The sequence below is a fragment of the Gavialis gangeticus genome, unplaced genomic scaffold, assembly GCF_001723915.1.
Source record: "Gavialis gangeticus isolate Ggan-Ray unplaced genomic scaffold, GavGan_comp1, whole genome shotgun sequence".
NCBI lineage: Eukaryota > Metazoa > Chordata > Crocodylia > Gavialidae > Gavialis > Gavialis gangeticus.
In genome coordinates this window covers 2165560-2185520 of record NW_017729019.1, presented here as the reverse complement: position 1 = coordinate 2185520, position 19961 = coordinate 2165560, and the positions used below count along the sequence as shown (strand labels likewise).

General features: G+C 49.7%; 1 protein-coding gene and 1 long non-coding RNA gene across 3 annotated transcripts in view; both read left to right on the top strand.

The window, feature by feature from the left end:
- Positions 1 to 305: 305 nt before the first annotated feature.
- Positions 306 to 1505, top strand: LOC109295411. Its single transcript, XR_002096742.1, has 2 exons — positions 306 to 692; positions 1135 to 1505. It is a non-coding gene; the product is annotated as an uncharacterized LOC109295411 (long non-coding RNA).
- Positions 1506 to 12181: 10676 nt separating this feature from the next.
- Positions 12182 to 19961, top strand: part of LAD1 (ladinin 1) — a 35463-nt gene continuing 27683 nt past the window's right edge. Inside the window, exon 1 of one of the 2 annotated variants that reach the window (XM_019513808.1) lies at positions 12182 to 12301. In XM_019513808.1, the coding sequence (XP_019369353.1) occupies positions 12234 to 12301 (68 nt within the window). In that variant the 5' untranslated portion in view covers positions 12182 to 12233. Of the gene's footprint in view, positions 12302 to 16607; positions 17089 to 19961 lie in introns of those variants that run through there. The other variant, XM_019513809.1, reaches the window with a different exon arrangement.

The following is a 19961-nucleotide window of genomic DNA, read 5'->3' as shown; positions in this document are numbered from 1 at the left end:
GGGGGGGGGGGGGGGGAGTAGCTCACAGCCTGGGGGCAAAGAGATGAAATGCTGTTACCTCCTCTTGTGCTTTGGGCACAGCGCAGCTTGTGTGAAAACCCTTGCCACTTCCCATTGGTTTCTGCCAGGCCAGCCTGCTGAAAAGCAGAGCCCAAAGTTAAACATTACCTGGCATGGCCCCCCACAGAGCAGGCTGGTGCCCAGCTTGGAGCGGGCAAAACAACTGAATTGAATGGGTGATTAACTCTTTGTCACTTGCTAAGGAATCTGGCAGGTTTGTGAAGCCAAGTGAGAAGAGACAGGGCCAGGCCCTGAGCTCAGCTGCACCTGTGCAAGTCGACTTCAGCCGGGTTACGCTGGGTTTACACCAATGTGAACAAGTCCCTCTGATCAGTAAGGTCTTCTGAGATCAGAGTTGCATTGTCTTTCCTGGCTTTCCTTCATGCCAGAATCCATGTTAAAATCCCTATTTGTGAGCTGAGTGGGGAAGGGGCCTCTTGTAAGCCAGGAGACCTTGAATACATCCTGTTCCCGTCATCAGTCAGCTCAAGAGCAGTCTCAGTAATACCAAATCTCATGGAAGAAATCACAAGTCCTGATTTTGAAGTCAAATTAACTCTGACTCATAATCTCCTGATAGAGAGATCAAATCTTGGGATCTTTTCTTCTGGCCCTTGTAGAGTACCAAGCTGGTAAGTCTGTGGAGGCGAAGGGGTAGGGGGAGACGGAAGGGGAAGAGTGGGGGGGGGGGCAGATCAAGGCCCCCATGGTGAGGGAGAGGATGGGACAGAGGATGAGGTGAATGGGGCCCTGAGTCCGGGGCGAGTCATGCAACAGAGCTGTGGACAGCCGTCTGTCTGCATGCGTGTATGTGTGCATGTGTGTGTGTGTGTGCGTCTCTGCCTCTCTCTCCCAAGCTACAAAGCCCCCCGAGCCCTGCTGCTGCCCCTCACTCCTGACCCACAGTACCCCTCATCCTGCCACAGCATGTGAGGACCCTCCCTCCTCGGGCTCCAAACCCAACACCCCCCCCGCCACATGCCCTGCACACCTTCACAAATAATTCCCCCACACACACACACACTTCAAAAATAGCATCTTATGATTTACATTCCAAATGTCTTGATTTTTTAGAGTTTGTCTCAGGATTTTTGACACAGTGGGGTTGGCAATACTGCAGTCTCCTTTCCCACAATGCAGTGGGAGAGCTCCTACAGCCAGAAGAATTGGAACAGGTATCAGATAGTGCTGGAAATGTGAATGTAGCACTGCCAAGCACATGAGCTGCCAGGGCTCCATGGGAATCCAGCTTCTCCAGCTGCCTTCGTGCCTCCAAGGTTCTTTGGGTGCCTCCAGATGCTTAATAAACAGCCCATGGAAGAATGACCTTGCCACAGAAAAAGAGGCTGAACAGCTCACAGAAGCCGTTTGTAGACATGCTCACTATTTTCTAAACCATGTTAACTGATTTGCATCACACAGTTCAAATTAAACGTCATTTTGAATTAAGGGTTAATAGACTATCATTGACCGTCACAGGAGGGAGTGCTGGCTATATACAGTCTATATTCTTGACAGCCCCTTAACAGACCCAATTTGCAGCCTCTGTGTGTGCGCTTATGTGTAATTAGGATGCAGACAGAAGTGCAGTTCCTTGCTGTAAGTGACAGTACTTTGCAGGAAACGTTCTCAGTTACAAGGATCCCCTGGACCAAACAGAAGTTCATTGTTGGTTCCAAGGGGGAGGGGAATCCAGCTGCTGCTGCCAGGCTGCAGGCAGCTTCCCTTAGCAATGTCCCCACCTTTCTCCCAGCCTGTCCCCATTTCAGAATCGGAGGAGGGAAAGTAGAGGGAGCTCATTCTGGGGTTCCCAAGTCAGCCCTGGAGGGTGGGGTGGGTGTATTGGAGCCCCCCCACACACACACTTTGGGAGGGGGGGCTCCAATACACCCGCCCCACCCTCCAGCAGGGAGTGAACCCCCCCCGACCCAACTCCCTCTGCTCCCTTGCCCCCTCTCCCATTCTGAAAACAGCAAAAGGCTGGGAGGCAGCACAGATACAAGTTGCAAAAGATGCTCTATTTTGGAAAGTCTTCATCTGAACTCTCATGAAATGAGGGTTCAGATTTTCACCCAATTGGCCATTTTTAAGTGGTCTGCAACTGTGCACTTGTGTTTGGTCGCCAAGTGGCTGGAGTGGGTAAAAATTGTTACTTCTGTCTGCACCCAATAAGCCTATTTAAGCATTGTTACATCACTGCAGACCTATTGACAGTTATTTAAAGTGCTGTTCCAGAAGCCACAATGAATGCAACTAACCTGATGCTGGCACACATGACGTTGTAAAGGGATTACTTTGTGCCTGATAGCCTCTGTTGTGCTGCAAAAACCCAACTGAGTTTTCCTTGTGGGATTTGATATATGCAATGCTTATCTGTTTATCTGAGTTCCTAAGGAGTGTTTTTCCTAAAAGTAATGCCCTATATACATGTTAATTAATACAGTTTAAATTGCCTAATTCGAACTGCCCCTAGTCTGCATTAACTTTTATCCTCATTCAATGAGGTTTAGTTAATTTGGGCTGGAGCCAATATTAATTCATCCTATAGGGCTAAGTACAGTCAAAAAGCTTGAGGCTGAATTGATTCAGTCTTTGTAGGTTAGTTTAAACTGCAAAGATTGAACTAATAAGCCAATGAACAGACATTCACTTTTGATTCAGGAAATGTAGCCACATGCCTGCAATGGCTCAAGCCAGAAGCCAGGGGAGTGCCAGAGCACAACTGTCTGGCACATAGCCAACATGGGCTATGTGTTTGCTTCCTCTTCCTGCTGCCCCCAAGGTCTCTGGGATTTGCAGTCCATAATCACAACAGCAGGGCTCTGCAGGGTCACTCATCACTTCCTCTTCCTGCTTCCAGATGCCTCTGGGATTTGTAATCCACAGTCACAGCCATCAATAAGTTTATCAGGGTAGGGCAGCTCTGTACTCAGGGGTTTAACCCAGGTTTAACCACCCCCCTTCCTGTTCCCAGACCCTGGGTGGGGGGGCAGTGAGCCAGCCAGTGAGGCCAGCAAGCCAGCCCTCACTGCTCCAACTGGGGAGTAGAGGGGTAGGGCCAGCACTGCCCTCTAGAGCAGACAATCCAGCCCAGCCCAGGGATGCAAAAGCTGGGATGCTGTGATTTAACTTGAACCAGTAAGGGGTCTGGGACAGAAGCTTCATAAATTGGTTTGACTTAAATCAGTTAAGTCTGATACTGCATTCAACTAGGTTTATCTTAAACCAGTTTCAGCCATTTTGAAACTGGTTTATGTGCACTGAATTTCTATTCTGTTAAAGGTCTAACCCAGTTTCTGATCACTTGAATCGGTTTGTGTGCAACTTCTGTCCCTAGCCCAAACATCCACATGTATATAGTGATGGCTGTAGTCCAGATTAAACCTAGAAAAATGTAATGTCTATAAATGTCCAGAATATTCCCATGATTACAAGTCTCCCCCATATTCTATTCCCACCCTGCTTTAGGACACTTATGAGCAACAAGTGTGCCCACAGCAGGGCTGTCCAGGGTGAGAGTGGCTGGGGGGATTGTACAACATACCAATTCCAGGCCCGAAGCTGCACACTACGTGGGCTGTGTGCTGTGGGGGCTACATGCTTTGTGGGCTCCACAGGATCCCTGCCACACAGACAACACAGGCCTCTGCCACTGCAGCTATACAGGCAGTGGGCTCAGCAGGCTCCCTCCCACTGGGCTGACCTGCAGGGCACCCATGGGGGGGCTGGAGGAGCGAGGGGGGGGGGTTGGGGGCTCGGGCAGAGCCCCCCATGCAGCGTGGGGCAGAAGAGGGCAACAGGGATCGCCCCCTGCCCAGCAGCACCCGGTGACTGGGGGCTTTTTTTTTTTAAACAAGTGCCAAGAGCTGGGGCAGCCATTGCCAGGCTGGGAGGAGGGTGGGGGCTGGGCAGATTCGGCTGAATCGAATTGAATTACTGTCCTGCAAATTGGCCAAATCTGAATCCAAAGTGAATACTAGCCACTTCACACAGGCCTAATAGAAAGCAAGAAGCTCCGCATGCTTCCTGGCTTCTGGTCTCCAAAGGTTCCTGGAGGCAGCACTCACTGGCTGTGTGCCTTGTCCCCCAGCTCCCACCGTGGGTGGAGTGCCATACAGAAGAGCACCGTGGGATGCCAGAGGACTGCGGAAGGGTGCAGCATTCCAAAATTAAGTTCTTCAAAGGTTTCTGTGAGGAGGCGCACAGCCGACAGGCACCTGAAACCCAGCTGCAGGTGGTTAGTGGTGAATAGTCTGCTTGGCTGGCAGGCTGGGATCCAACTGCAACTGATGACTGGGAAATGATGGGAGAGCATCCATGAGGGTTCAACACTGCAGGATCAGTGTGCAGGGAAGGAGGTTGTGGGAAAAACACAGTGTTTCAGTTACCCCTTCCAAAGACTAAAGGAAAGTATTAGGCTTGGGTTGTTTGCTTGTTCGGTTTACTCTGGGAATGATTTTGCCCTATATAAAATAAACTTGCTGGAAACCCTGAATGCAGGGCAGACTGGCCTGGGTAAGGAAGCTGGGTCAGGGACCTGCTTATGATGCCTCTTAAGGTTGTTTTTGAAACCCTGGTTTGGCTATGCATGTCTGTACCCTAATTGTTCAGTGCTTCAAAAGCACTTGCAGTGTTTTAAACCTGTGTTTCTCAACCTGTGGGTCATGGCCCGAAAATGGGTTGCAAGAATATATGAAAGAATTGCGAACCAACTTTTAAAACTAGATCAACAAATTTTTTAAATTGATTTTCCTGTAAAGGAGAAAAACATGGGGAAACCTGTGGCTTTTCTCTTGCAGCCTGGCACAGTTCTAGCCTGCAAGAGGCTGCTTGGGGTCTCCCATGACTCACATAACCCCCCTCCCCTCCCCACGCACTGTGGGGCTGGGACCTGGGGGCAGCAGATCAGGAGTGAGGAGCACTGGGTCAAGACTGGCTGTCAATGTTTACAGGTGAGTCCTGATACAAAAAGAGGTTGAAAACTACTGTTTTAAACCATGTGACTGCCCATGGCCTGAGTAGTCAGACTTCCAGAAGATCTTGGTAGACTGGGAGTATAGAGGGTGCTAAGCCCTTTAGTGACTCTGACCTAGGGTTGCCAACTCTAACTGAAACTATTCTGGGAGACTGTTTTTCTAAAGTGACACAATATCATTCATTTTACTCTTCAACCCATTCACAATATCAATCTCCCAGCCAATCCTACTGTGGCCCTTTGGCTCTGATGTTCAAAGGTCTGTTGTTTGCAGCTGATCTTGAAACCAGAAAGGGACTTTGGCCTGCCATACAACTTCCAGCCTAACCCACTCCTGGGCAGGTATTTGTATTCGCACTAGAACTCCTCTCAACAAGTTTCCACTTAAGCTGCATTGGGAGGGGGGTGGGTTCTAGTTTGTTTTTATTTCCAAAAGGTATTTGAAACCTTTCACTTGTACCCAGGTACACCCAGGGGGGGCGGTGTGCCCTGTCCTCCAATGACAGTGGTGGTGGTCAGACAAGGTGCTGAGGAAGGGGTCAGCTACTAGAGCGGCTTCCTCCCTTCTCTATAGAGCTAGGCTGAAACCAAATACTTAACTATATACAATTTATTACAAGAATAAATAAAGATGCTTAATATAAAACAGAATATTTACAAGGCTTAACATATAGTGCTATATATAAAATTCCACAGTTCATGTATAATACCAAATATGAACCAAATAACTTACAACCTAGACAAACACAATTAACGCATAGGAATAGTAACTTAACCATAACATTTCTTTAACCCTTCACAAATAACAATACCAATATACACATTGAGATATTAAAACACATAAACCATATAAACCCCCTTAAAGAATACCCCTAGCTATATAGCCCTTAACACAACAACCTCAAAATTGGGAGTGAACTCGGCACCTTCCTGATGGGGTTTCCCTGAAGCCCATCCCCTTTAGGGCCCTGGGATGTGGATGCGCCCCTCCCGCAATGGAGGGTGGAGGCGGCAGACCCTCCTCACCCGTGTCAGCCTCCCCTGTAGGGCCCGCTTCCCCAGTAACTCACACTTCCTCTCTGGAGAATCCAAGGCTCATCCCCTGATGGCTGATCCCACAAGAGCCTCTCCCCAGCGATGCCTTTGGCTCTCCTCGATGGCCCGACACCCTGCACTGGGCACCCAGGGCGCTGTCTCTCTCATGGGAGCCAAGCCCTTGCAGGCTGTGACTCCCTGGTCTCACACCGGGAGTTCTCCCCTTTCCTGGGCCCTGTGCTGGGCACCGGGGCTCTTTTAGTTAAAAGTGGAGCCGCACTGTGGGGCTCTGGTCACTCAGCCTAGAGCCAGGGCTAATATGAGCAGCCATGAGCTGCTTCCAAGGCGGTTCTCCATGTGCCAACCTGCGCACCGGGTGAGGCCCAAGCAGCTGCAAGCTGCTCCTAGGGCCAGCTCTCTGTGTACCGATCTGCCTACTGACTGCCCAGCTGCTTGCTGGGTTCACAGGCTCAAGCCGCCTCGAGCAGCTCCTAGAGCCTGATCCCTATGCACCAATTTGCACACCACTGGAGCTCAAGCAGGGTCTCAAGGATGGCCATCTCTAGAGCTCCTCTCTCCTCACCATCTCTCATTGTCTGTGCAGCATGCTGAGCACGCTCCCCTTTTATACTCTTCAGGGGCTCCACCCCCGAAGTTCTCTGGACCTGGCTGGTGCAGTTCCGATTCAGGTCCAGCAGCTCCTTGCCCCCCCTCCCTTCGGAAAAGGGTTGGGCATTGCTTCCCTTGTGCTGCCTCCAGATTGGTGGGTGGGCTCCACCAGTCAGACAGCAGACCCTCAATCCTGGGACTCAACCCAAGCTCCAAACAGATAAGCCTGCTACATGTTCATGGAAAACTTCACCTTTCCATCAAAAAAAAGTCAAAAGACTGATAATCAACTTGTCTTGATGGTGAGAGTCTGCTCTGATGCCTCCTGGGAGCTTGGTCTGTTTGTCTGCTGCCCTTCTTTTTGGGATGAGTTTCTCCACCAGACAATGCCTTGCCTTCCTTGATGCACCATGACCAGGGATTTCAATGCTGTTGCTACTTCCCCATTATCTTGAGATGAGACTTTGGTGCATCATGGGAGATGATGGGAGTAGGGAACCCTGTCCGTAGAGAAGAATGTGGCCCTCAAACTGCTATTTCTGAATCTAAATATCTCAGGTTTGGGCCAAAATAGCTTCTGTTTTGCTCTCTCTTTTTTCTCTTTCTTTCTGAAAATCAACTTTGGTCATGAAAAAGGCCACTTTCTGACTAGCAATAAGAGTTCAGGAAACACTATTGTGTGCATAGAACACTTTATTTTATTTTTATTTTTAGGATGTGCACATGTTTTTCACCTTCCTGAGCAGGCATTTTCCTTGCAGAGATGTTGTGTATATCTCTGCAGTGTCATTGTCGTATTTTAGCCCCGTCTTTAATCCCCTTTCAGGTGTCTTGAAAGCTCTAGGGGTTTTAGATTAGAGACTGAAATGAGCATCTGCGTACCAATAAACTGCTGCTTAGAGAAAGTGAAAGGTCTCATGGAGGCATAAAACAAAGATCCCTTTGTAATGTGGTAGTTCATGACCTAAGCCATGAAAGTCCCTATCTGTTTGTCTGTAGCTTTTAAAGGATGATTAAAATAAGTGCCCTTAGTTTACTAGTTGGCGTCACTGGGCTTCTAGAAAATACATGGACAGCTTCTTGGAAGAGGGAACAGAAAGGCTCATAGAAGGGAGGAGAAAGAGTTTTGCCTTGTCAATGAAAGGCAGGAGAAGAGGAGTCTGCTGTGCATTATATGCATGGTTGATTCCCCAGTGATGCCACTGGTATCCTACTGCCAGCCACTGCGTGGAGTATCTGCCATTGACGTGTGCGGCTGCATGGATGAAAGGCCATTTCCATGTTGGGGTCAGGGAGCTGCTGGTCTCAGTCAGCCCAAGACTCTGGCTGCTATTGTGGTAGCGTTGCACAAAGTGCCAAATGCAGGCACTGCATGTGATAGTGCAAACAGCACTGGGATGAGGTGGACCACAGTGAAAGGGAGAACCTGGGATAGATGGGGCTGACCACAGGTGACAGAATAGGGAAAGGTCTAGGACCCTCAAGCTAGTCTGGCCTGGAGCAGCAGGGTCAAAAGAAGCACAGTCCTACCGTGCTACTCAGAGGTGGGTGGAACTGACCCCTGGGCATTGCTTGGGTCCTACTTCAGCCCCTTTATGCCCTTATTAAACCCAAGTGGTGCTGGCCCCTCTGCACACTCTTACCCTATCCCTGCCTGCCCCTTCATCCCCCAGAAGACTGCCAAGAGCCTCTGGTTGACAAGTAGAGCCCTTCCTCTGTGGGACTTCAAGCAGCAAGTAGCTAGCATGTGGTGATGAGGGTGAAATCCTGGTTGCTAATCATCCAGGATTGCCCTGGGGCCTCCAGAAATTGGATATAAATTTCCTGGAGACTGCTGAGAGTCACCTGGGAAATAAATGGTAGGGCATTCATTAAAATAAATATTAAATGTTGAATCTGGTTTATATAGTAGTCCAATTGGTTTTTAAAATGTAACCGTAATGTGCATTTGCCTCCCTGACGTAATGACTCATTAATGTCATTATGTCATGTGATGAAACCTCCAGAAATAGATTCAAACAGAGTTCGCATCCCTAATCCCGGCCCATTTGAATCTGGACCCTGCAGCATGACCAGCCCACATGATCACATCAGTGCAGTGACATGATTGTGATCAGGCTGCAGCCACCCTAAATGTGACCCTCCAGCCAGCCCAGGGGAAAGCCTCTCTGGTTGGTGACTATTCTGCAGGAGCAGGGCTATTAAGGAAGAACAGGCAATCAGAGCTACCACAGCCACATAAAGTTGTCTCTTCTTCCTCCCCCACCTGCCCCTTAGGATCCAGAGGGCTTGGGGGTCAGGAAAGGGGGAAGAGGGAGCAACCGGTCTTACAGGAAAGGAGGTGGAGAGGGTGGAACAGAAAAGCTCAGCTGGCTTGGAGAGGTCACGGTATGGATAGAGTGAGTGGTAACATCCCCCCACAATGAAACAAGGGGAAAGTACTGAAGTGGGGCCTGGGGGAGCATGATCCTTTGCTGGGCCGGGGCAGGGTAAGTTGTGGGGGCTGTGGCATTAATTAAGATTCTGGGGCTTAGTGAACTGGAGCAGCTGGATGCTCCTTGCCCTCAGGCAGACATCAGGAGCTCTGGGAGCTGTCAGGCAGTGTGGGTGGGCAGGATCCTCTTCTTCCATATATATGGCAGGCTTGGTAACACCAACAGTCACAAATACAGGCAGTGGAAGAGAGATTCCTAGCTAAAATCAGACCAAAAGCCACAACATCATCTTAAAAAAAAGCGAGAGAGAGCCAGTGCTTTAGCAACGAAGTTTGGTGCCTGGGGCAAAGCCTTCAGTGGCAACCTGCCCTCGCCCCATGCACAGATCTGAGGGGCATACGCCCCCCCTATACTTGCCCAGGAGTGCATGCAGTGGTGGGAGCTGCCCTTCCCCCATTCCCACATCCCCCCGAAATGAGCTGCTCATGGCTCCGTCCCGTGCCCCACCTGGCTGGACAGCACCTGTTGGAGCTTGGGTTGGTAGCCTCACTTGCCCCACCTTGCTATGGCACTGGAAAGAGCTTGAAAGAGAGTGAGCTCATGATTTTTGGAGGCAATCCCATGGATTTTTTTTTGCTTTAGCTTTTGGGATGGGTGATACTGCTGCCAAACAGAGGAGAGATGTCTTGTTCTGAGAGCTGAGATTATAAGAAGTCAATCTTTTGGAGCAAACTTGTGCTCTCATTAGTAGCAAAGACCTCAGTGGAGGTTCCCTGGATTTGTGTCGATGTAACTAAGACTAGAATTTAGCCCTTCAGGGAAATGGAAGCAGCGAGCAACATCAAAGAAGCCAGGCCAGTGGATAGAGAAGGCCCTATTCACAGATTCATGGAAGTTCAGGGCTGGAAGCAAACTCCTGAGATCATGGGGTCCAACCCCCCTGCTCTGGGCAGGAAAGACTGCTGGGGTCAAATAACCCCAGCAAGGTGTGCATCCAGTCTCCTTTTGCAGATCTCCAGGATAGGTGCCTGCACCACCTGCACTGGGAGTCTATTCCAGAGTCTGGTCTCACAAACCGTAAACAAGTTTTTCCTTATATCCAATCTAAAACCTTCTTCTAGGAGTTTATGACCATTGCTCCTGGTTTTCCCCTGGGGTGCTTTGGTGAATAGTTGTTCACCTAACCCCGATGCTCTCCTCTGATATATTTTTAAGCTGCCACCAAATCCCCCTGAAGTCTTCTCTTGTCTAGGCTGAACAGTTCCCTATCTGTCAGCCTTTCCTCGTGTGGCTTGCTCTTCAGGCCTCTGATCATATGAGTGGCTCTTCTCTGGACTCTCTCAAGCTTCTCTACATCCTTCTTGAACTGCGGTGCCCAGAACTGGACGCAGTCCTTCAGCTGTGGCCTCACCAACGGCGAGTAGAGCAGGAGAATAACTTCCTGAGTTTTGCTTGAGATGCATCGGTTGATGCATGCCAGCGGATTGTTTGATCTGCTAACTGTAGCATCACACTGGTGTCTCATATTCATTTTATGGTCAATTATGACCCACAGATCACTTTTGGACATGGTGCTAGCTAGCGTAGCAACACTGAGCCTGTAAGTGCGTTGCGGATTTTTCCTCCCTAGATGGAGGACTTTGCACTTCTCAGTGTTGAACAGCACGTGGTTTTGGTCTGCCCATCTAACTAACCTGTCTAGGTCCACCTGGATCGTCAGCCTACCCTGAGGTGTGGCCGCACGTCCCCACAGATTAGTGTCATCAGTGAACTTTGCCGGTGTGCTTTTCAGCCCCACATCCAGATCATTGATGGAGATGTTGAAAAGCACCGGCCCAAGTACCGAACCCTGGGGGACCCCACTGGCTACCTTCCGCCAAGTCAACATGCATCCGTCTATTAGTACCCTGTGGTCTGACCCCGCAGCCAGTTTCCCACACATCTGACCGTTGAATTGTTGCGCCGATAGTCCCCTAGTTTGACCTTACCCATGATTTCACCAATAATGAGCCAAAAAAAAACCAAATAAAGAAAACCTCAAGACCCCCAGGGGAAGAAAAACTAGAAAGGAGAGCCAGATCCTCAGCTTGTGTACACCAGTGTGGCTCACTGATGTGCTGATTTACACCTGGGACTTGCCCAGTTCAGAATTATCCTAATCCAGAGTATTCAAAAGAAAACAATTATGCCCCAAGAACCCGGTCTGCATGCCTGGGCGCTGCGTTTTGTTGACTGACGACCAACAAGGGGGCAAATTGTGTTCTCGCATTGGTGCAACCTCTTGCCTCACAGGAGCCAGGGCAGATGGAGGGGTGAACCGAACTTGGCCTAGGAGGGCCAATGGAAACTAGCTTATTATTAATGCATCAAAACAATATCAGGCCTGCAGACCAACCAGGCTGCAATCATTGTCCCCAAATAAGCCAATACAAGTCTAGCTTCTCACTTGATAGAAAGTCTGTTGCTCTTTAATGAGTATAAATTAATCTATAGCTCCTGAGGCTGTCCCATTAACCTCTCCCTTTGACTGCAGGATGGAGTACACCCTGGGCAACTTCAACAATGAAACCAGACTCAGGCTATGGCCATACTAGGACTCAAGGGTGGAGCTAGGATTTGGAAAAGAGGTGTGCAGATGGTACAGTGCATCATCACACATTTTTTCCAGTTAAAGAGAATCTAGAAGTTTTACTAATGTTAGGGGCCGCGTGCTATATTATTTAGTTTAAAATCCAATCAAAAAACAAATAACTATTGGAATGTTCACTAATTTGCCTGGATTATAAGATTATATATAAATCTTAAATCAGCAAACCAGGCAACAATAGTAACAATATATTGTTTTATTAGTCTAGTAGTCATTATACTGGAATGTACCTCTCTTATTCATCTCTTATTCAGACTTGTAAAAACAAAATCTAGCCTTCTTGAGCATCTTGACACTTCACTGTCATTCATTTTCACACCTGAGTTAATGTTCACCTAAGTTCATATTGCCACACCTGAGTTAGGGTTTTTACCTGGAACTAAGAACAGTCTGCAGGAGTGTGAAACAGAAGAGCGATCATATGAAGAACGGCTAACAGACAGCAAAACTGCGGAAAGGAAATCTTGATTTAATGGACCTTAAGACCATTCAAAATGAGAGAGGGTTGTTAACATCTGTGGAGCAGGAAGAGGTTGGCAGGTAGGCCTGTGCAAAACAGCTAGTATTTGCTTCAGATTTGGTTGACTCGGGGGACAGGGATTTGAATCACTGTCCAGATTCGATTTGGCTGAATCTGATTCGGAGATTCAGCTCCAGTCCCGGGGCTTTTCTTGGGTTTTTTTTCTTAAAGGGCTGGAGCTGGGGGCTGGCAGGGGTCCCCCCATGGTCCCTTCCCCCACCCCTAGCACTTACCATCTCGGAGTGGCTGCAGCTCCCTGCTGCACCCACTGGGGACTGCCCGAATCATCAAAGCTCCCTGAATCTTTTCTGAAGATTTGGAGAGCTTTGAATCAATTCGGACCTTTAAATTGGTCCCGATTCGATTCGGTCTCGGAGATTCAGCCCCTGAATCGGGCCGAATCTCCTCCGAATCAAATCAGCACTCAAAGCTTCGCACAGCCCTATTGGCAGGGATCAAGTAGATGAGGAGGAGGAGGGACCCGCTTAACTCATGGCAAAAGCAAAAGCAATTTCTGTGGCTTGGTTGTGGCCCGAAGAGCTGATCTTATGGTAGCCCCCATCCCCGGTGCTGATTGGCGGACAGGCCCTGAGGGAAGGAGGAACGAGTGGGTGGCCGCCTTCTTGACTGCTGGCTGCATGCCTTGCAGCCATGCCCCTTGGCGCTGATTGGCAGAGAAGTGCGAGGGCGCAGCTACCATCTGGCTGCTGCCCTTTGTGTCGCCCTGCCAGCTGGTGCCTTCCCCTCCAGGGCGGGCTGCAAGGTTGGACCACAGCAGCAGTGAGAACTGCTGGCTTGCACTGGGAAGCCAGCATTTTATTTTTATTGTTGGGTTTTTTGGTTGATTTTCTGGGAAATCGCGGCCAGTGTAATTTTTTTGCAGAAATAGCCTTTTTTCAAGGTTTCCGTGCAAATCACATAACCATGATTTAAGTAGGTCCCTAATGAGCCATGAAGTCAATGGACTCTGTCAGCAAAGCCTGATTAAAAATGCCGCTGCCTCTCCCAGGCTTTCTGTTTTAAAATATGGATGGGGCAGGAATCAAAGTGGGGCAGAACTGCACCATTCCCCACCCCCAGCCCCCTGGATCTGCTCCTACTGGGAGTGTTTTACTGGTGTACAAAATATTATATTCTAGACCAGCAAAGTGCTTCTAGTGTGGACACACATTTGCTCTGTATCAATACGGTAGATCCACCCTACAGGCAAATAAAATTGCACAAATAAAAGTGCATCTGCATTAGGGGCTTCTGCCAACACACCTGTCAGTCAGGTTTCATACTTCGGCGCAGTCCTGACTGATGAGAGTCTGTAGTGTAGACCTAGCCTAAGATGCTGGGAAACAGGTTAAAGTAGCTCAGCTGTACTGCCGTTTTTTACCCAAGCAGAGTCACTGACTTTCTCCAGCTTACAGCGATACAGTCATCTGATTTATGGGCTGAATTTCATGACTTTCTGCTCTTCTCTTGGGTCTCACGGACGCTGTGTAGCAGATTCTGTCCATCTCAGTCATGAGCAGCAACTCAAACTGAAATGAGTGGATGCAGCTGAGGATGAAAGAAATCACAATTCTGGCCGTGCATGTATCAAATAACCCTTGCAAGTTAGGAGTTTCTGGAGTGACTGGATTAAATATGAGGCCTGTGATAGAAATGCTGCTGTCACTGCCAGGCAGGTGGTTTTATACTTAAACTGCACCAGTCTACCCCCCCCATCTGCCTTGGAAAATAAGCCTTGCTTGATGGAGATGGCCCTCTGACAGATTTATCATTTAAAACATAATTGCTAGGTTAACCGCTCACATTAAACTGTCAAAGCGAGATCATTTACCTTTCACCCTGGAAGGGGCTAGGGCTTGATGGAGCACAAGTAACAGGTGATATAAACCAAGCAAACCAACCAGTTGCTCGGGTTTATGGGAGAAGGGAATTTTATGTATGGAGAAGGAAAAGGAGGCGGTAACACCGTGCACAGCAGGAAGGGCCCAGCCACTCCTGGTATCGGGGCAGGTTTGTGCAGCTGCCCCGCCAAGCAATGCAGTCTGTCCCGGGTGGCAGTGCTCAGGACAGGGGGCATGTGGTGCCGCCACAGCACAAATGCTAATGCCTACCTACCCCCTTACAACAAGAGATGAGCACCTTACAAACAAGAATGAATTTACGTCCACAACTTTCCTGAGAGGTAGAGAAGGGCTATTTCTCTTCCTTGCACATGGAGATGAAGCCTGGTATTTTTGAAGGAGCCTGTGGGAATTAGGCACCTAATTCTTATTGCATTTCCAAAACAGTTTCATGCCTAGTTGACTTAGGAGTTACAGAAAACCTCAGTGTAAGATCACACACAATCTGGGACAGAATGAAAATTGAAATTGGATCCCACGAGTCAGAGTCCAGTCCAATAACCACATGCTCATCTGTGCTCTTTGCCTGCTATTTTCCCTGTCATGTTACATGAAAGCTCTGAAAGAAAAATGCACAAGTTGCCAATGGCTTCTGCTAGACTCCCTTCCTTTCCTGGTACATTCAGTATTCTCTTGTCGCAGGCAGGGACAAATTCACTGGGATAAAAAAAAAAAATTATTGGAACCACATCTTCCCCTCGCCCCCGGTTTTTTTGAAGGTCATCAAAAGCAGACTGGTTTTTATTTCCATCATTTTGCATTTTTGCAGCTGTTCCTACATGTCCTAGTTCCAGCCCTGGCCCATCAGACATCCTGCTCTAACCACAAGGAAGTTTTGTTCTTACGGCACTTCAAACCTGACTGAGAGAAAAGTACTGTTGCCCATTTTTGCAGGGAGCAGTTAAACAACCTCAGGGTGCTGCAGGTTGTTTCAGTTAGGAAGACAGATTGGCGATAGGGTCAAGCACTGCTAGGAAAAAATCTTGCTCATTTACAATGAGCGTCCAGTCACATTTCCCTGAAAACAAAGGGATCGGACAGCGAAAGACTCCATGTTTGCTTACGGTTCCAAGCCTCTTTTTCTAGTCAGTGTTTAATCCCGAACACGCTTGCTGAGCTTTTCTTGGGTTCACTTCATGATGCTTATTCTGACTGTACTTGGCTTTTTGCTTGGCCACGCAACGTTCAGAGTTGAGGTGCCAGACCCTTTCGTGGCTGTCAACTGTAGCCAGTGGGCATTTGTACACGACACGGGGGTTTATTTCTCCCTAAATTGAAGCAGTGTTTTTTTAAAAACACTGCTTCAATTTAGGGCAAAGTAAACACCCGTGTCGAAGCCTGATCCTTACCTGCCTCTCCAGTGGCAGGGAGGGGAGAGCAAGCTGCTGGCAGGCAGAGCAGTCCCTGACCTTGGGCGAGGGGGCTGGTCCTTCCCCCTGCGACAGCAGCGCCCCCTCCCAGGCGGCACCCACCTGCAGGCACCCTCAGGGGCACTGTAGCCACAGAGGGAAGCACCAGGCCCCCACACAGCTCAGGCAGGCAGGCTCCGGCAGGGGGTGGGAAAAGATCAGGCTTGCCGGTTGTTTTTTTTTCCTTTTCCTTCTGCAGAGCCTGCCTTCCCAGGCTGCTGCCAGGTTGCCCGCATGGTCTGCCTGCACAGCCCCTGAGCTGCACAGAGCCCGCTGCTTCCCTCCACAGCTGTAGGGTAGGAAACTAAAACTCCTTGGAGGTGTTTTACTTTGTAGGGCCCCAAAGTGAGGGTGGCCAGAATCTGGAATGGGCTTCCAAGGGAGGTGGTGCTCACCCCTAGCCTGGGGGTCTTTAAGAGGAGGTTAGACATGCACCTGGCTGGGGTCATCTGACCCCGGCGCTGTTTCCTGCCCAGGGCAGGGGGTCAGACTCGACGAACTGCTGAGGTCCCTTCTGACCCTAACATCTATGAATCTATGAAAGTCATTTGCTGCGTCACAAAGTCATTACGCCTCCAAATGCGCTACAGCGGCTGGAATTAACACGCCATACGCTGCCAAATGTGCAAACAGCAGTGCCATTAAAGTGCTGCAAAAGGCATTTCACTTGCTTTAAACCCTCTTTCAAGTGTCGTTGACAAATGGCCATTTAGTCAAATGGTTTTGTGGATTTTTAAATATAGTAATAAGGGAGTAAAACTCATCAACAGTAGGAAGATGCAACTGTGAAAGCACAAATGTGCACCAGGGGCTGGGATGACTTGTGTGACATCCCCCCCCTCCCCGAACGATTGTGAACTCTGCTTTCAAAAGGGACTAGATTATTTCACCTTGATGGAAGGGAAGGCCTCTGCTTTAATGCCTGCTCTGGTTAAATGGGAGCTGAATGACGAGTGACTGATAGCCTCCTCCCTCCCACCTGGAGGAAATTCCACCCTTCCTGCCCAGTCAGTTGTGGGGGAACCGACAGACAGCGAGAGGCTGGTAAAACAGGTTCTGAGAAGGGAGTTGTCCCTGAAAAGCAGGGAGACCTGGACAAGTATGCAATGAACAGGGGCTGAATTCAAACCCGGACAACACCGGCAAGGAAGGAATGATTCTCTTTGTGCCAAAGCTGGGTCACACCCGTGGTAGGGTGCCTTTTGCAAGGTGCTGCTAGTAGACAAATTACAGCTCAGAGTCTGTCAAGGTAGATAAGAGACCATGTGATACAGCCTGGCAGTAAATGGGCTGCAGGGTAAAGGTGCACAGGGAAATAACACGGCAGGGGAGGCACGGACTCTCTTCCCAGTCCTTTGGGCACGTCAAGTCCGAGTCCCCAGGGCGATCTGTATCGTGGTGCATGAACTTGACAACCAGGGACGCTTTCTGCTCTTTTTGAAAGCCCGGGAAGTCTGGGATGTCTTTCAACAGAAAAAACTGGTCTACGCTTTCCAGGTAGGTGCCTTGGTTTAATGGTTAACCCTTTCTGCCCCCCAGTGGAGCGTAAGGCAAGAGTGGGGTCTGGGGGAAGGGGGGGTTGTCAGTCAGGGAAGGCAAAACTAGAACAGAAAGGGGTGCTCCAAGCAGGGCAGGGCAGGGCAGGGCAGGGCAGGGCACGGCCAGCACTGGCACTCAGCCTGCTGCCAGGGGCTTCAAAGGGGTGAACAGTGCCTCTACTTCAGTCCTGCCTGGAGAAGTGAGCTGTGCCATGTATCTGAATAGCAGGTCTGCTCAGGAAGGTGACTCTGAAGAGGCTGTCATGGCTTGTCATGTCTGGTGTGTTTTAGCCAGCGTGGATCTAATCCACTCCTCTTGCATGAAGACAACCTTTCTCACTGCCGACCCTGCATGCTCCCTCTGAGACCTCAGCACAGCGACTGAAGAGCACCCCTGACTGACTCTCTCTCGTGTCTGTGCCGTTTCTAGCACAGTGACATGCTGATCTTGGCTGATGTTTCTAGTGCTCCCTCAATACAGAAAACAGTAATTCTGCCCCACGGCAGGAGTCTGCCTAATGCAAGACCTTAATAAGCTGCAGGACAATTATCCATTGACATCATTTGACACTTCCTGTTTGTTTGCTCCCTTTAGTCTTTTCAAGCGCAAATGATAACTGAGAGCATTTGGCCCCTAACAGTGGGCTAGTGCAAGGCTGGGTGGTGAGTGGGAGCTAAACTGGTGCTCAGGCTACTGAGGACTGGTTTACCCAGCCTTACACTGCCCCCAAGAAGCATGCCTGCCCAGAAATGAGGCAGCCACACACCCTGATGTGGCTCTTGGGTACTTTGTACCAGGGTTCCTCCTGGTTCTCCAAGGCAGCTACACCACCCCACTGCTGGGAAATGGTGGGTGAGGCTAGACAAACCCATAGTATCTCTGCAAGGTGCAGAATTTCATCCCAAAGGCAGGCTGCTGGCTCCCATGCCTGTGTACATCTCTCAGTGATTCAGAGAGGAGTGTTGGTTTAGTGGTTAAGGGGTTACCCAGGAAGATAGGAGACCTTGGTTCAGCTCTGCTTTGCTGCACATGCGGGGCAAATAACTCAGGTCTCCGCTCCTCATCTCTACAACGAGGATAATGCTGCAGGATTGGGCATATTTCTTGAGCTAGTTCAAGTAGAAGTTATGGGCTTGATGGATAAGGTTCTTGGGCCTGTGCTACGTGGCAAGTGAAAGAAGATGTTCAGGCCAGAGTCCTTATGACTATCCAGAGTCATTTGACTTGATTATGATGGTTAGTTACATAAGACACCCAATCAGGGAACAGGAACAATGTCATGTGACTTTAACTCATGATTAGACATTAAGTAGGCCCTCAGTATTCAACGAACAAAAGGGTTAGGGCCAAATCTGCAAAAGACCCGTGGCTTTTAAATCCCCAATCTGGAGCCGCAAAAATCATGCTTACCTGCTGCCTTAAATCAAAGAGGCGTCTGACTTCCACCAGTGAAGTTCCCCATGGGCCTAAAGGTGTGACTATCTGCGTTTTCACTGTGCTGACCAATTTAGTATCTAACTTTGTCAGGGTTCACAAACTAAGAGTTTCTTCACCGGCTTTGCATGTGGGGCCTGTTCAGGTGGGTCTTCACAGTGACGACCTAATAGAACAGGTCCTGCATGAGGTGGAGGAGATGCACCTTTTTCCTAACAACCCAGTGGCAGAGCATTCAACCTAAGTCTCACACATCCGAAGTCAATGCTGTCTTTTGCCTAAGAGGATGTGACCATACATGTGCATGTGAATGCCTAACCCACTAGGGCACTGTGGGCTAGCGCTTTCTATCCCTCCTGTTAAGAGGGCAAGAAAGGAAGCATGACTGTAGGCTAGTGCTCAGGGCACTTCCCTGGGTGGGAGATCTGGGTCCTGACATCTCTTCCAACTGAAATATAAGTATTCCTAGCAAAAATGAAACAGCTTGAGAATAGGGACAGGAGAAGAAACCCCTCTTCCCCAAAAGTACCTTATTAGCCCAAGGTTACAGCATACTTATGGGAGATACAAACTCAGGCGAAGGAGGGAATTGTCCTGTCATGCCCAAGTGCTGTAACATTGGGTTGCTGGATTAAAGGGGTCTGTTGCCACCTCCTTCTCAGGTCTTGCTGGGGCTCAGGCATGTGAAAGGCACCTATTTTTCCCTCGTCTTGGCTCTCTCATAGACAGGGGCAGGATATAATCCACAGCCCTCGCTGCATCTGCGGCAGGTTTGCTGAGAGCGCTCCCCAGCCAGTGCGACACCTTCTGTGCAACCCACTCAGAGGCTCCATAGACCAGCCACCTAATTTGGGACTCTGGATTCCCTACATGGCAGGTGTGCGGTAACGCACAGTAGTCCTGTGCGAAGCGGATTCGGTCGATTCAGGGGACAGTGATTCGATTCGGTGATTCGAATCACTTTCCTGATTTGATTCGACCGAATCTGATTCAGAGATTCGGCTGCTGCCAAATCTCCGAACCAGCCGGGCCCATCCCCCGCCCACCCCCCAGCCTGGCAATGGCTGTCCCACTGCCCCAAACTCCTGGCTCTTGTTAAAAAAAAAAAAAAGCCCTGACTCAGCAGGTGCTGCCAGGCGGGGGGGGGGCGATCCCCACTGCCCCATGCTGCGTGGGGGGCTCTGCACGATCCCCCCCACTCCCCAAGTCCCCCCATGGGTGCCCCGCCCAGGCCAGCTCCGGCCCTTTAAGAAAAAAACAAACAAGAAAACCCTGGACTCACTGCTCCTGCCAGCAGGGGGCGATCCCCGCTGCCCCCCACTGCCCCGTGCCACATGGGGGGTTCTGCACAAGCCCCCGAGGCCACTGCAGGAGCCATGAGTCCTGGGGCTTTTCTC